Below are 17,057 nucleotides of genomic sequence, written 5' to 3'. Positions count from 1 at the left end.
AGGAGATCCAACCAGTCCATTCTAAAGGAGATCAGCCCTGGGTGTTCTTTGGAAGGAATGATGCTAAAGCTGAAACTCCAGTACTTTGGCCACCTCATGTGAAAAGTTGACTCATTGGAAAAGACTCTGATGCTGGGAGGGATTGGGGGCAGGAGGAGAAGGGGACGACAGAGGATGAGATGGTGGGATGGCATCACTGACTCGATGGACGTGAGTCTGAGTGAACTCCGGGAGTTTGTGATGGACAGGGAGGCCTGGCGTGCTGCGATTCATGGGGTTGCAAGGAGTCGGACATGACTGAGCGACTGAACTGAACTGAACCTCTCATTGAGCACCTCAGAAATTATCATCTTTTTTATTTTAGAAACGAGCACAGAGAGGCTCTGCAGTAAATTACCAAAGGTGATACAACCAAGGAATGGTCGATTTCAGTAAGAAATCTGGTGTGTGGCTCACTAGCTTAGTGTTCTCTTTATCTGTGATATGTGACTGATAGTCGCTCAGTTGTGTCTGACTCTTTGCGACCCCATGGACTATAGCCCACAAGGCTCTTCTGTCCATGGAATTCTTCAGGCAAGAATACTGGAGCGGGTTGCCATTTCCTTTTCCATATCTTCTGAGATATGGGACTAGGCTTATTGCTTATGTCAACTGTAGTTGATTGGGAGTCATTTCCTGCAACTCTCTATTGAGAATTACAATTTGGAAGAAAGAATGTTCTATTGAGTAAGCAGTCACTGCAAGGTTTGGGATATTGTCAGGTTAGTACAGTTTCTCTATACTGTCCCCATGAGAAAAGCCATTGCAAATTCTGGTTTTTGCCTAAACATGCTGTATATTTTTTCTTGTAATTTAGGAAGTTGAATTCGTTCTTAATAATGGGAAGAACCTACATTGTAGAAGAGACTGTTGGCCAGTATCTTTCAAACATCAATCTGCAGGGAAAAGCTTTTGTCTCTGGTCTTTTAATAGGACAGGTATGTATCTTTTCTTGTGCGTTTATTGATGAAACTAATTTGTTTAAAGTTAAAGTATTCTATTTAATAGTTAAACCCAACTTAGGTGATGAAGGGATGGAATGAAGAAGAAGAATGTAACCCAGGTTTGCCCAAGTCAGAACACATTCCCTTTTGATAATGTAAAAGTAACCTATAAGGTAAAAACTCCAAAATTAGAATTTTACTGACCAGATTATTCACATTTCATTGTCTTTTCAAAGTGATTTTTACTCCCCTCTAATCTTTAATCCCAGGTTGTCAAATTCTTTACAAAGTAGCTTTTGACAGTTTTATTTGAGTTTGTCTCATCTCAGACCTGTAACAAATAAAGGTAACATATTTTATTACATACCATGGTACTCGTTTACTGAAGGTTTTTTTTTTTTTTTTTAATATTGGTTCACTGGAGAGGGAGGGACAGAGACTGGGAGAAATTTGGAAATTAGATTTTATTTCCCTCTTAGAGTTAAGTTTAAAAAGCAATACAAAATGGAACAACTGTTTGGAGAATTACTTTAAAAAGCATGAGCACCCACTGACTTTTTATAATTGATGGGAAGGTGTGTTAATCAGCAGGGAGGACTGTCAGCAGTACACAGCAGTGAACGGACGAGAGTCACGCAGGCGCACCGGCTGCTTCTATCTTCACTCTATTTGGGGAGAGTGTACTATGTTCCAAGGATTGATTTTGAGGCCTAATAACAAATAAAAGTCCGTCGGGACGGGTTTCCTCCTGGGTATTTTAGCATGATGCTGTAGAACATTCAAGTTGCATAATTAGCCCTCCTTGTTCTGCTACTGTGCACATTCCTAAGCTACTTTCTCTTATAATTGGATGTCCTGTGTTGTCTACTTAGAAAGAATGCACTCTGCAGGGGATCTGTGTGCTCATACCCCTCCATGGTATTCTCGTTTTCAACATCATTCTGAATGTGCTTAGTTAGTGTTAGTGTAGCCCTGAGAGACAGGTACATTCGAAGAGTTTTCACAAACCTGATTTCTCATAAGACAGGGCAGACCCAGGTCCTGCCGCCTCATGAGGCTTCTCACCAGCCGGCCAGATGGCCTCTCTGGCAGGGCTTTTAGATTCAGGTTACTTAACATCTATTACGGGATTCTTTTTGTTAGAAACCTTTTATTTAAGGATCTTTACTTCCCTTTATTTTAAAAACTGAAGGGAAGAAAAGTCTTAGAGAAAGATGTAATCAGTAAAGGCAAAAGGTCAGGGAGAAATACCTTTTTTCAGACTTGCCGTACTGCACGTAGCCCGTTTCTCAGCACAACCGCCGTCTCACATGTGAGTCTCCCACAGTTTAGGGAGAGTTCCACTCCCTCTTCATGCTGCCTTCTCATTCCTGCCAGCATTCTTGCTGCTGCTTTCTCTTTTTTCCAGGTTCATCACTATCCCCTCCTTCCCCTCGAGCTTTCAGGCTTGCCTGTTTCCTATTCTCAGAGTCAGTTTCTTTTTCTTTTCAAAATCATAGATTTTATGAAAGCAAAGAGTTTTCTTAATCAGTGCCTACCTGTTCCCAGTGTTCATTTCAGTGTAACGTTCTGGAAATAACTTTTATTGAAATAATTTCTCTTCATTTTTTTTTGTTCTGTTCCAGGATGACACTAACGATTAGGATTTCAGGTCATGAGGATAACATCATGCTACCTTGTACTTTTACTCTGTAGGAGATTTTCACTATAATGAGTCTGAGCTAGTAAATTTTCCCCAATTTTATCTTCAGGTTTCCCACTTTTGGTTAGCATTTAATTGCTGTTAAAACTGAGGAACATCCATCTAATATAACACTTCGGTTATCTGTCCTACACCCACTTTGTTTTTCTGTGGACCATATGAGCAAGTTCCCCACTACCATTGTTTCAGTGAAAGTAAGATGCACAAGGTCATTTCTTGCTTTATTTTCCAGGGATTTTATATTTGTTGAATTATCTCATCTGTTGAGATTACTTAGAAAATAAATAAAATAACTAGAAAATTGACCAAGCATGTCATCTTTTAGTGTATGTGCAGTTTATGGGCCTGCCTTGGTGGTCCAGTGGTTAAGAATCCGCCTGCCAATGCAAGGGGCAGGGGTTTGATCCCGGTCCGGGAAGATCGCACATGTCACAGAGCAACTAAGCTTGTGTGCCGTGACTGCTGAGCCTCTGCTCTGGAGCTCGTGCTACACAGTGAGAGAAGCCTGTGCATGCAGCTAGAGAAAGCCCACGCGCAGCAGAGAAGACCCAACGCAGCCAGAAATATATAAATACGTTTTTAAGATGCAGTTCTTTCAGTCATCTAGTAAACCATTTTAAAGGACCACTACATGATGCATATTCATGATGACAAATGAATAAGGAGCTGGTATTAAATATATTGAAAGATAACACGTGAGGGAAATATTGTAGGGCTGTCCATCAAAATTGGTTTCCCTGTAGATTCATTCCATTATAATACAGGTATTGACAATTTAAGCTGCTATGAATATTGCTCAGTTTTTGCATATCATGAAGGCTTTGCATTCCTCGGTGACATTTCCCTCTAGTAAGCTTTTCTAATTTGTTTTCAAGTGTTCCTCACAAAAGGATTATGTGATTCTTGCCACAAGAACACCACCCAAAGAAGAACAGAATGAGAGCCCCACACATTCCAAAGCCAAATTGGATAACTTGGATGAAGAGTGGGCCACAGAACACGCCCACCAGGTCATCATGTTTGTCTCTTTATATAGTTAAATTTATGTTTGCTAACAAAATAAAAATACTTTATTCTCAGGTTACTAGACTAGGATTTCAGAGTACTCATAGGTTTTCAAAACTTGAGTAGTTTATAAAAAGTTAGGAGAATTTTCTGCTGTGTTTCATTCATAATTATATTTTTTTGTTGCTGATTACTTGTATCTAGTTTTTAAAAAAGCATTTTCTTACTTGGAGTTAAGTAACTCACCCAAGATTAGTGTAACAGGTCGTGAAACTGGGATTTGTAACAGGTCGTGAAACAGGCAGCATGACTTGAAAACCTTTGATCGCATTATGCTATGCTTTTCCATTGTTGACTTTTATCTGTTGTGTTTTTTAATTTAGCTTATTTCCAATTTTTCTATACTTTAAAATAATACTAGTTATTGATAATATTGTTGCTGGTCAGATTGTTTTAAAGACTTAAGCTAGGTACTGAGAAAGTAAAATGATGGTTAAAAATTTTTTTAACGTCCTTAGAATTTATATTTTAACCAAAGTGAAAAACATTATTACCAAATGAGATTAAATAGAACAGTACTATAGGAATATAGAGTGGGGGATGATCAAATATCTATAAGTGGTTGGATTCAAACAGCTTCACAGAAGACTCTGAACTTTAAAGATGAATAGGACTTTGCTGGAAGAAGTCACGGAGGACATTGAATGCACAAAGGTGTGGATAAGTGACCCAAAGGCATGAAATTTAAAGGTGTGTTAGAATAGCAGGCAACTGGGTATAATTGAAGCATGGTGTGTATTAAAGAGGGTGTTTAGGCTTAAGACTGTATGGGGTCAGTTTATGGATGGTTTGAAGTGTCAGTCATCCTGGGAAGGGAGGAGTTCATTTGGGAGCCTGTCGCTCTGTGGTAGACTTTGAGAGCTCCCTATTTGGAGGATTGATCTGCCAATAATTGAGATAGTAATTTCAGTGCCTTGGTACAGTGTAAATGGAGAGTAGGGAGACTGGAAAGAGCAGAAAACTTACTTATAGTAATAGTTCAAGAAAAGATGACATTTTCTAGTGACTAGACCCTTCAGCTTCATGAGGACAGGGGTCATGTCTCTTGTTTATGGCCGTATCCTTAGTGCCAAGCATAGTATTCCCATGGTTTATGATGAGAACTCCAGAATAAAGGATAAGTGAATGGATGAATCAACAAACTGAAGCAGAGGGCTGAACTTCATTGCCAAAACATTTCAGAGAAAGAGCTAGTATTAAGATGATTTAGTGACCAACTAGACTGGCAGTAAAGAGATTGTGAGAGTAGAAGAAGGTTACGGAGACTTTTTTCCAGGGTGTCCAGGAAAGTGGTGTTGCCATTATACAAAGAAGAAACGGATTTGGGGTGGGTGAAGGAAACGATGAATAAATTCACTTAAAAGTGAATTGGATTATATCATCCAATGAACAGTGTTAAAGTAAGGTAAAAATAGAATTAGTTCCTTCTCCATTTAGCTTTAAATCTTCAAACACACATACTTGTTTATCTGCATTTATTTTGGGATGTAGTATTTAGGTTTTTTTTAAAAAATCCATTAAAAATTTAATATGCTCTTGTAATGAAATATTAAATATTTACTGGATTAAAAAAATCTATATGCATCTATACAAACGTAAAATTTATAGGGCAAAGTATATAGCTTTATTGCCTCTAGAAAGAAATGGTTAATTTTATTTATTTATGATTTTGAAAAGATATGCAGGCTCCCCATTCTAAATATGGAAATTTCGTTGCTTTTGTAGGTCAAGTTTGTGTCTCTATAGTATTTAGAATTTATGAAATCAGACGGAGGTATCAGCAAACATGTGCTGGGTGCTTCGTTGTCAGTAATGTCTGACTCTCTGCAACCCCATGGACTGTATAGCCCGCCAGGTTCCTCTCTCCATGGAACTCTCCAGGCAAGAATGCTGGAGTGCGTTGCCATGCCCTCCTCCAGGGGATCTTCCCCATCCAGGGATCAAACCCAGCTCTCCCACATCAGCAGACATAATACAAATATATTAGGAGTTAGATTATGGTATCTAATTTTCTGAAAACTTTGCGTATACATTAAGTACATAAAAGATAACCAGAGCACTCTGATCTTTTGAGTATAACTGGTAGAAAGCAATACCTGTGGCATGAGGAACTAGCCACAATCATATGGAAGGAAAATTAGATATTATAAAGGACAAACTGGTAGTATGTGTCAAAATCCTGAAAAATAATGTATAACTTTTTAGCCTGGTTATCCACTTCAAGAGATTTATTATAAGCAGATAATCCTGTGGACACAGAAACTTGCTAGTATTTTTAACCATTTATTATTTAAGAGTACGGAAAAGCTCTAAATAATATAAATACCCAATATCAATAAGATTTTTAAAATTGAAATTTAAAATTTAAGATTTCAATTTAAAATTTAGATTTGTAAATCTAAACAATAGGAAACAGTGGATTTTCAGATTGCACTCCCTCTCTTCAAATCCCAGACTCTGCTGGATATTATACAAATACAGAGGTAGTTGAGAGTTAAGTTCTTCTATTAAGGAGCTCCCAGATCAACCAGTAAGGAAACACATAACCACAGCCCAGGTTCATGTGATAAGCTCCATGGGAAAACTGTAGTGAAATCCTGTATGAGTTTGAAGATCAAAGGATCAAGGAAGACAGCTTCCTCAAGCTGACTTTGAGGTGTTCAGTAGAGTTCCAACATGTAGATATACAAGAGAACATCCTTCCAGGCTGAGTGAAAGATATAGAGTTAGAAAACCTGGCCATATGTGAGGAGAACAGTGAGAAGTTTGTGATTAACACTTGAGTATTTCATGGGAAGTAGTGTCAGATGAGACTCTGCATATCAAATCCATCAGATTTTAGAGAGTCTAATACCAGCCTAAGATAAAATTTGTTTATTTAGCTGATAGTGGAAGTCACTGAAAAATTTAGTAGAGATTTCTGTCTTTGATCTTATAAGAAAGAAGTTTGCTTATTGCTGTAACTAATGCTATCCTATGCTAAGTCACTTCAGTCGTGTTCGACTCTGTGCGACCCCATAGACGGCAGCCCACCAGGCTCCCCTGTCCCTGGGATTCTCCAGGCAAGAACACTGGAGTGGGTTGCCATTTCCTTCTCCAATGCATGAAAGTGAAAAGTGAGAGTGAAGTTGCTCAGTCGTGTCCGACTCTTAGCGACCTCACGGACTGCAGCCTACCAGGCTCCTCCGTCCATGGGATTTTCCAGGCAAGAGTACGGGAGTGGGGTGCCATTGCCTTCTCTGGCTGTAACTAAAGGGTGTCATTATTAAATGGTTTTGTTTATAAAGTAGTTTTAAGGTAGAAAGTTAAGAATACTCTAGGAAGATTGACACCCCATTCATCTTCGTTATCATCCATTTCTCAATATTTTAACCTTTTTCTCAAAGCCCTCACCTCAGTGCTGTGCATATAGTTGGTACTAGGTAGGCATTTACTGATCTAATATTTAGCTTCTCAAACACAGGTTGCATAAAGTGTCAAATGCTTTTGTTAGCTAATGCTGTATTTCTGTTTTTAGGTGTCCAGGATGCTACCAGGGGGACTTTTAGTTCTTGGAGTATTTATTATTACAGCTTTAGAAATGGGAAGTGAATTTCAAAATACCCTGCGTAGAGTAAGTCTGAAATATCAAAAATTCTTCAAGTTACATCTTAATTGCTTGTATATGTTTACAGTGATCCTAGGCATGTTTAGATTAATTCTCTACGATGGGATTATGTTAAAACAGCCTTTTCCACCCAATCGTGGCTCCTGACAAAATTGCTTAGTATCTTGAGTGTAATATATGTCAATATATATTTTTAATCAAAGCTATATATTTTAAAAATATTCCTTATTTTAAAGATAATTTTTTACTATTGTGAAACAAGTTATAGAGGGTTAACAATTTTTATTGTGCAATAACAGTATTCTGCTAGAACTCCCATTTAGCTCCAAGTGATTGCCTTAATGTGAAATTAATGTTTTGTAATTCTTCATCTCTTCAGTTCTCTCAGGATCCTGAGAATAAGACATAAAGTAACGGCAGTCAGATACTTATTCTTTATTTCTGGACAGAGTATCTATCACAAATCACTTACTTTTTGTTTAATTCCGATGTCAGTCAATTGGGTAACATAGTTTACCAGTAAATATAAGGGTCCACAAACTGTTTCCCCTTAAGCCCAAACCTGAAGCAAGCTCTGGACAGCCAGCTTGCGTCTCTTTTAGTAATCAAGATCCAGATAAGGGGACTTCCCTGAGGTCCAGTGGTTAAGAGTCTGCTTTGCAATGCAGAGGATGCAAGTTTGATACTTGGTTGGGCAACTAAGATCCCACGGCTGCAAAGACCGAAAGCAACCAAATAAATATTTTTTAAAAATCCAGATAAGCCTTCACAAATTTATTTTCCACCCCAAGAAAGAAGGGGACCTCATTATCCTGAGAAGTGCAAAACCCACCAGAATCCCCAAAACCCTTTCTCTAGTAAAAAGCATACGGCTCAGAATCCAGATGCTACAGATTCTTCCAGTTTTGTAACTTTCTCTCCCATCAAATATCCCACCTTCAAACCTTTGATATTTGTACCTATGGGAGTAAAGGAAGAAGGAGATGATAATCCCTCCCCTGGCAAGTTATTCAACCTTGTACCATTTTTACCATTTTAAATAAGTGTACCTCTTTCACAGTTGTTCATCCTATTTGGCATTTTGGAATGTAACCTATGTCCACCGCTGTGCATCATTTTGTGGTTTGCATTGGAATGAATGGCTCAGTGCTAGAGAGAGACAGATCCTCCTTCCTCTTGCTTTCTGCATCTCTTGTTTCTAAGAAGCATATAAGATTTTAGAAATGCTCTCTTTCAGAAACTGTAGCATTTTAGTTTCTTTCTTTCCATTGGCCTGCATTGAGGATATGATATGAAGTAAGCTTGTAAAACTTGTCACAGTCTCCCATAAGGTCATTGCAGAGAGCTTTATTCATTGTATTACATGATACTGTCTTTAGAAATTTCTTTTGATATCATTACCAAGAAAGTTGTGCCTGTTCTGATCACCTGTTTAGCTATTGGACCATGTGAATTAGGGAACAAATTAGATTTCTTTGTGCACAGTATTTTTAGAGAGCTTAGAGCATTTATGAACCTTCTCCCCATATCAAGTGTGCATTTTTATCATTCTTACCTGTGGCATAGATTTATGTCCTTACTTCTGATTTTCTCACTTATAATTTGTGTTATTCTGTATTGTATGTACCCTTGTATATTGCCTTACATCTTTTGTGATGTTTAAATAAGAAATGCCAAATGGGCAACATGCTCTGTTTTTTTAGGCTAAAAATCACTTGTCATTTTTCATTCTAATTAAGTAAAATCTTCATACTTCACTTAAATGTTGCATGGCTGCTAAGTCATGTGTGCTAAGTCTCTTTAATCGTGTCTGACTCTTTGTGACCCTATGGACTGTAACCCACCAGGCTCCTCTGTCCAGGGGATTCTCCAGTCAGGAATACTGGAGTGGGTTGCCATGCCCTCCTCCAGGGATCTTCCTGACCCAGGGATCGAACCTGTGTCTCTTACGTCTCCTGCTTGGCAGGCAGGTTCTTTACTACCAGCACCACCTGGGAAGCTCAGTTGCCCTAAATTGGGTTCAGTTGATCATTAATGACAGTGAATTATGTTTTTTTATTTAATACCCAATTTTTATTTATCTCTAAAAATGGAATTTAAATGATTAATAGTCAGTTTCACTCTTTCTTTTGAAAGAAAATTTAATGATACGATCATGAAATTTTAAAGCTAAATGGTAAATTAGGGTTATTATAGTTGTCTTTTTCTGCACTTTCCTTTCTTTTATTTTGCATTCAATTGTGTTTTCCTCTTTTTCAGCTAGTATTTGCTGTGGAAAAATCTGTGAATAAAAAGAGACTGTGGAATTTCACAGAAGAGGAGGTCTCAGAACGAGTTATACTTCACTTTTGCTCTTCTACAAAAAAGTATCTTTTATTTAGGTGTTCATGTTTTAAAGTATATGATCCCGATATAATGTTCCTGCAACTTTTTTACCCAAATGTTTATTTAAATCATTTATAAGTTTTCTGTAAATAACACATAAATAGGACTGCCAATAAGAATAGTGTTAATGGTTGTTAATCATGTCTCATGTTGTAAGGAGTTTGAGAGAGGAGGCAGGGACTAGGCCTTCTAAATTCTTCGCCAGCTGTCTACCCCTGTACATTACAGTACACTAGGTCCCCTACAGAGAGGTATAGCTTAGGCAAAGCAGTGCTTTTATATTGTTTACCTCCAGTTCCTATAGATAAAATGTTCAACTCAAAGCACAATTACACTGAGCTGGAAATTTTTGTTTCTCTGGCCAAGATCAGGTGACTCTAGAAGCCAGTTAGTTATAGGGCCTTCTTAGCTTCTCTCCTCTACATGTTAGCAGGGCAAGTACCTCCCAAGCATGAGGCAGTTTTGCCAAGGGAGTGAAGCAATGTAAGGGTCCAGTAAATTAGGACCTGCCAAATACAAAATTCAAATAAGTGGTCATTCCTGCAGAAGCTGAGCTCTTAACTCCTTTGATATTTAACTAGAATGTTTCCTGTACAGACTCTTTGACCCAGTAAACATTCCAGGCTTGACTCCATTCAGAACAGCACTCCTGTTTGTTAAAAAGAGTGTGTATATGAGGACAATTTTGTAAGCGCTGTCATTCTATTCATTGGGATGAGCAGGATTTATAAACAGAAGGAAATAAAGTATCCAAAGTATTATAGTCAAAGGAATTTATATATATAAAAGTAATATACTTGCACAAACCCATGTATGCATATATATGTGTGTGTGTATACCTGTCTTTAAGTGTCATACCATGAAGTGGTATGATTTTGTAAAAATTTGGATGCATATACTTTGTTTTTATTTTTGGATGGTTTTTTTTTGGATTATTAAGAATTGCTTTTTTTATTTTTACTTTTTTGGTTATTTCTATCCTTAATTAGTAAAGAATATTTTGTCGAACTTATGATATTCATGATCCAAAGGTAAGAAAAAGTTCTCTTTATAAAGACTTTTCTGTGTTGCAGACTACTTTTAAATGAAAATTAAATTTTTGTTTCAATAATTCTCAATGCTGTCTCTTCTTATTGATGTCCACAACCACCCATAGTTTTTTACTTTGAAATATGCTTAATTTCTTTGCAGACAAGGAAAATTTATGTTTTGTTTTGTTGTTAGAATATTTTTGTTAAGCTCTCCTTATCTTGTTTATGGGTCCAGTATTATATTTGAGAGGCTTGTAGTACAAGTGTCTAGGCTTGTGGGAGCTGCAGTGCCTAGTAAACAAATTGTCTGTACTCAAGAGGAATCCAAACTAATCCTTTGCTAAGGTGTTGAAGACAGAGTGGAAAAGTAGCTGCAGTGTTTTGTTAGCAGGAATAGGACAGAAGGAAAACGTCTGGCACCTCATACAGTTGCTCAGTGATTGTTGATGCTGCATCAGACGCTTCAGAATTGACTCTGGTGAAGCTGCAGATGAGAACTACAGGACCAGAGGACTCGCCAGAATTTTAAACCAGTCTTTCACTGGGGGAGGGAGTTGCCAGGATTGCCTAGGATGTGTTGAAGAATACCAAACTTTTAGTGCATGCTTTATTTTTATTTAGTTCTAACCTATTGCTCTTTGATGAAGGAATTTGGCCAAATATGTTGGATAACAACTTGTATGAATTACTAGGCTGTACATTTTATGATGTTTTATTGCTCCGTGTGTTTTACGTTAATCGGGTATTTTATGTTTTCTTCCCCTTTGCTAAAGAGTTCTGCAAAACCGGCAGATTGGAAGTATCAAAATGGACTATCAGCTTCATGGCTTTCCTTAGAGTGTACAGTTTATATTAATATTCACGTCCCGCTGTCTACTACTTCTGTCAGCTATACTCTGGAGAAAAATACAAAGGTATCAGAATAAAATGAATTTTCTTTAGTGTTTGCTGAATAGATGATCTACCTTTATTCTGATTGTCTATGCTGTTCATTTTATAATTTCAAAATTGCATTCTAATTATTGTTACAGGTAACTGATTTGTTAGTCCAGCCAGATTAGAAATTTAGACATGGGACAATGTCACCATACTACTGTATTTAGCATAGTAATAAGTGCTTCATAAATATTTGTTAATTAACATGTAATAGGTACATTGTCTTAGAGAAGGAAATGGCAACCCACTCCAGTATTCTTGCCTAGGAAATCCCATTGACGAAGTCTGAGCCTGGTGGGCAACAGTCCATGGGGTCGCAAAGTCGGACATGACTTAGCAACTGAGCACATGTACATTGTAAAATATAACTATGTAAGAGGATACACCGGTTGGTCTTTTTTGTTTTCATCTTTAGTCGTTTAAAACAGTTTTTTTTATTGAAATATAGTTGATTTACAGTGTGTTGATTTCCACTGTGGCATCACTGATGCAATGGACATGAGTTTGGGCAAACTTTGGGAGATGGTAGGGGACAGGGAAGCCTGGCGTGCTGCAGTCCATGGGGTTGCAAAGAGTCAGACGTGACTGTGTGACTGAACAACAATTTCTGCTGCACATCAGAGTGATTCAGTTGTACACGTATATATATTTTTCACGTTCTTTTCCGTTTTGATCTGTCTTAGGATATTGCGTATAGATTGAAAGTTTGGGATTAGCAGATGCAAATTTTTATAAATAGAATGGACAAAAACAAGGCCCTACTGTATAGCACAGGGAACTATCTTCCTCTTTAGTTTTGTTTTCCATATTCCAGTTACGTTTTATAATTCTGTACCATTCTTTTGTTCGTAGCTTTTTGTCTTCTTTTTTCCTGTTGAAGGAGGTAAATGGAGCGTGCTTATTGTTTCCTCTTTAATACTGTTTTGTATATTTGTTTGAGGCTCTTTCTTTTTTCTTACTTTTTTTAATAGAAATTACTGAATTTTATTTGACTGGTTATTCAGTTCAGTTCAGTCGCCCAGTCATGTCCGACTCTTTGCGACCCCATGAACCGCAGCATGCCAGGCCTCCCTGTCCATCACCAACTCCCGGAAGCCACCTAAATCTGTGATATGTATGTTAGTTTGGGAAAAAGATTAGAAAAACAATTATTTAATATGGATAAGGTACTAAAAATTGGGGATATACTTTTTTGTTCATGATACTGAATTTAAATACCACATTATTGAAATTTAGGGATATTTATCATTAATATTTTAGTGTACTAGGTGGGAAAAAGTAGACTTGAGGGAGTTTAACTGAGATGGCATTATATCTGAAAGATGTCCATGTTGTGTTTCTTTTAAGAATGGACTTGCACGCTGGGCCAAGCAGATAGAAAATGGTATTTATTTGATTAATGGGCAAGTTAAAGATGAAGATTGTGACCTATTAGAAGGACAGGTGAGTTAAGAGAAAATCATCTAATGAAATTATTTGTGCTTAAGGAAAAGTAAAAGATGACTTATTTTTAGTTATTTAGGCCTTACCTTCATGAAAACAATTTTTATCTACTTCTTATTTCTAAGGTCTTTAAAACTAAAGGGCACATGATTATCTCAGAAAATGATAGGAGATTATTTCTGAAATCATAAGAATTTTGAAACCTGCAGGAGAGGGTGCATGTAAATTTCATCTGATTTCTACTTTGCAGTCTGCTCACTTAAAACTAAAGTTGTAAAGTCGTATGTTCTGCCCTGATAACAGTTTACATACTAAGTTTGGCCATTTTATAGGGAATGTGTATGGGGGGGTCTTCTAAAATATCTTTGGTCTGAAGAGGAACTTTGGTGATTTCTCCCTTTGGAGCAGGGCTCAGTGAGCTTAATGTACACACCAAGTAGTAAATATTTTAGACTTTGTAGGCCATGTGTTCTCTCTTACAGCTATTTGGCTGTTCTGTTGTAGCGTGAAAGTGGCCACAGACAATACATACACGAACAATCTTGGTTGTGTTCCAGTAGAACTTTATTTACAAAGACTAGAGGTAGTTTGGATTTGATCCATAGGCATAGTTTGCGAATCCTTGCTTTAGAGGAATAAAAGTAGGAGGTGAATGGTTTTTAAGAGTATACATTAAATTTGTAGAATATAGAATACACAAAACAATGTACCTATAGAAAAGACTAACGTAAAACAAATAATAAGACTTTTTTCTCCTCTGCATATGTTGGATAGCTCCTAAATTATCTTTTATGTTTCACTCCAATCTCAACAGTCTAATTTTTTAATTTCTGTGTCATTTCAGAAAAAATCTTCTAGAGGAAATACTCAAGCAGCTAATCATTCATTTGATATTAGAGTGCTAACACAGTTGGTAAATATTTTAAAATACTCCTTATCTAAAATTAAAATGCAGTATTTCTTAGCATAAGCTTAATGAAATTGTTTTTTTTTTAAGTGTGTATGAATTTTTTGGCTGTGCTGGGTCTTTGTTGTTGCTGATGGGCTTTTCTCTAGCTGTGGTGAGCGGGGGCTGCTCTCTAGTTGCAGCGCACAAGCTTCTCGTTGCGATAGCTTTCCTCGCTGTGGAGCACAGGCTCTGGGGCACGTGGGCTTCGGTAGTTGCGGCTCGTGGGCTCAGCATTTGTGGCTCCGGGCTCTAGAGCACAAACTCAGTTGTGGTGCATGGGCCTAGTTGCCCCGCGGCACATGGGATCTTCCAGCTCAGGGATCGAACCCGTGTCTCCTGCACTGGCAGGTAGATTCTTTCCCACTGAGCCACCAGGGAAGCCCTGTTTCTCTTTTTATGCTTGTGATTAGAGAGTCAAAACATTTTTGAGATGTAAAAGAGACTATAAAAAATGTTCCATTCAAAGAAAGTTATTTCCAAGAATTTATTCCCAAGTTATTTATTGTAATAAAATCTATTGGAGTGTATTGCCTCAAGACTATTAAAATTTTGACATCATGTAGCCTAGCAGTTAGGGAAAAAATGTACATATGTGTATGTATATATACATATATGGAGAAGGCAATGGCAACCCACTCCAGTACTCTTGCCTGGAGAATCCCATGGACAGAGGAGCCTGGTAGGCTGCAGTCCATGGGGTCGCCAAGAGTCGGAAACAACTGAGCGACTTCACTTTCACTGTTCACTCACATGCATTGGAGAAGGAAATGGCAACCCACTCCAGTGTTCTTGCCTGGAGAATCCCAGGGACGGGGGAGCCTGGTGGGCTGCCGTCTATGGGGTCGCACAGAGTCGGACACGACTGAAGCGACTTAGCAGCAGCAGCAGCATATACATATATATGTGTGTGTAATATTTTGTATGGTAAGTTTTGTGAGCAAAGTTGTAATTTTCTTAACTTAAAAGATGTGTGCAGTGATGTGCGAAGAGTTGTTACATACCTAATTTGAAGCAAATCTATATCTCTGTTTTGGTAAAAATCACACAATATTAGCAAGGTTTATGTTTTTATATTGTTGCTTTACTTTACACATGTCTTCTCAGAAATTTAAATTTGGATAATTATTTGTAAAAGTATGTATACATTTGATTTTAGTCCTGGTTGAAATTATCCTCGAAGCTAGATAGCATGTAAAGTACATCCATGATTTTAGAAAACTTTTCATTAAACAGGGAAATGCTACCAGGACTTGTATTTTTTTTTTTTTTTTACTTAATAAAATAGACTTAATAAAAATAAAATAAAATAGACAAAATCCGTTTGTCACAGGAGGGGGCTTTCATTGCTGCTTTTCTTTGTGTTTAGCAATAGAGCATTACTAAATTGTCAGACTTATGCCACTAAACATTTCTCAGTTTCTCTTCTCAGGACCTTAAAAGTATTTTTAGTCTTTAATTTTCCTCCTTCTTTTTCATTTTAGAAGTGTTTTTTAAGTTTATTCTTCTACCTGTATGCTTTTTACTAGTTATACTTACATGACTTCTTTGTTTATGAAACAATTCAGTTAAAATTATTTCAGTTATAAAATTGCAGTTAAAAATGTTTGGAGAGTGGGAATATAGAGAGAAGAATAGAAGGCATTATATATTAATATAATAAGGAGTCAATAAGTATTTGAGGCCACTTTTCTATCAAGTTTTGTTGATTCTTTCTTTGCAGCATAGCTCATCTTTTATTTTATAGTCCCATTGCCATTAGCCTTACAACCTAATTGTTTTACCTAATTCATCACAAGGAACTTAGTCTCTCTCTTTCCATTTATTCTTATCCAAAGTGATTCATTCTCTGAATCCCGATACCTTTGTTTGTATATTTCCTGTGATATCTTTCATATTTCTGATCTGTCTTGTATATTACCTCAGATTATCCTTTCGGAATCACAGTTTGCATTTATTCACTGTTCATTTACTTATTAGTTTTTTTTCCAATTAATATTAAGTGTGTATAAGGGGCAGACACTAACTGTGTTACTCCCCTTGTGTAAAATTCCTTAATTGCTCTATATGTACTAGTTCGAATTCTAATTCAAGGCTTTTTGTGGCCTCAGCATGCCTTTTCATTATTTTCTAACTTAACTATTTTAGATGTATGCTTTCCGTGCCTTTAAAGTTCTGTATATTTCCCAAGTCATCTGTCTTATCAGTGCCATTTTTCCTTTATTATCCAGACTGTCAAAGTCCTACCTGTACATTAAGATATAGCCGAAATGTTACCATTTTCATAAGGTTTCATTTGGTTACCATAACCAGAGGGATCTTTTCCAAAATATAATATCAGCATCACGAAAGTCCCTCCACTTATGAATAGGTTCGATTTTCAAAGTCTGCTAGCTGGTTTGTTCTGAAGTCCAAAGAAACCAAGATGGGTTGACATTTATAGAACCTAAATACATTTCCACCAAAAAGGAGTGAATCAAGTCCTTTTATCTTTTAAAAAGTCTTCTCCTTGATATGTGTGTATGTGTGTAGTCTTTTATATATACAATTTTGGAAAATAATGTTCTAATTTATACATATATAAATATATATATATAATATACATATATAATATATATGTTGCAACTGTGTTAATATGTACTGTAAATTAGATATTAAATATGTAAAATGGGACGTTATTCTTCTACAGTAGAGTTAGGTTTAGTGGATGAAGGGAGCTCATTACTCCTCCTCCTCTCCATTTATTAATATATCAGTGATCTCTACAAGTATCATAGGAGGCTTATTCCAAAGAGTATCAGCATTGTCACCCTGTTGCTTCATTTAATGATTGACAGTTTTGAGCAGACCTGGAACCTTCTGAACTGTTTTGCCTGTGACAGATTTTTTACCAAGACCTTGATTGTTTTTAGGCTTACATTCTTTAAAAAAAAATTAGCCTTTGCCTGTATTACATTAG

At 36.9% G+C, this 17,057-nt stretch overlaps 1 protein-coding gene across 1 annotated transcript in view; it reads left to right on the top strand.

Moving 5' to 3' along the window:
- Positions 1-17,057, top strand: part of LOC104998058 (chromosome unknown open reading frame, human C1orf27) — a 36,702-nt gene that overhangs the window by 2,964 nt on the left and 16,681 nt on the right. Inside the window, exons 2-9 of the mRNA XM_010853068.1 lie at positions 857-977; positions 3,561-3,695; positions 7,268-7,363; positions 9,617-9,723; positions 10,737-10,773; positions 11,547-11,687; positions 13,057-13,152; positions 13,997-14,065. Of these exons, the coding sequence (XP_010851370.1) occupies positions 879-977; positions 3,561-3,695; positions 7,268-7,363; positions 9,617-9,723; positions 10,737-10,773; positions 11,547-11,687; positions 13,057-13,152; positions 13,997-14,065 (780 nt within the window). The 5' untranslated portion in view covers positions 857-878. The remainder of the gene's footprint in view (positions 1-856; positions 978-3,560; positions 3,696-7,267; positions 7,364-9,616; positions 9,724-10,736; positions 10,774-11,546; positions 11,688-13,056; positions 13,153-13,996; positions 14,066-17,057) is intronic.

This window comes from Bison bison, unplaced genomic scaffold (genome assembly GCF_000754665.1).
Source record: "Bison bison bison isolate TAMUID 2011002044 unplaced genomic scaffold, Bison_UMD1.0 scf7180017864322, whole genome shotgun sequence".
Lineage (NCBI taxonomy): Eukaryota > Metazoa > Chordata > Mammalia > Artiodactyla > Bovidae > Bison > Bison bison.
This window is presented reverse-complemented; position numbering and strand designations above follow the sequence as displayed.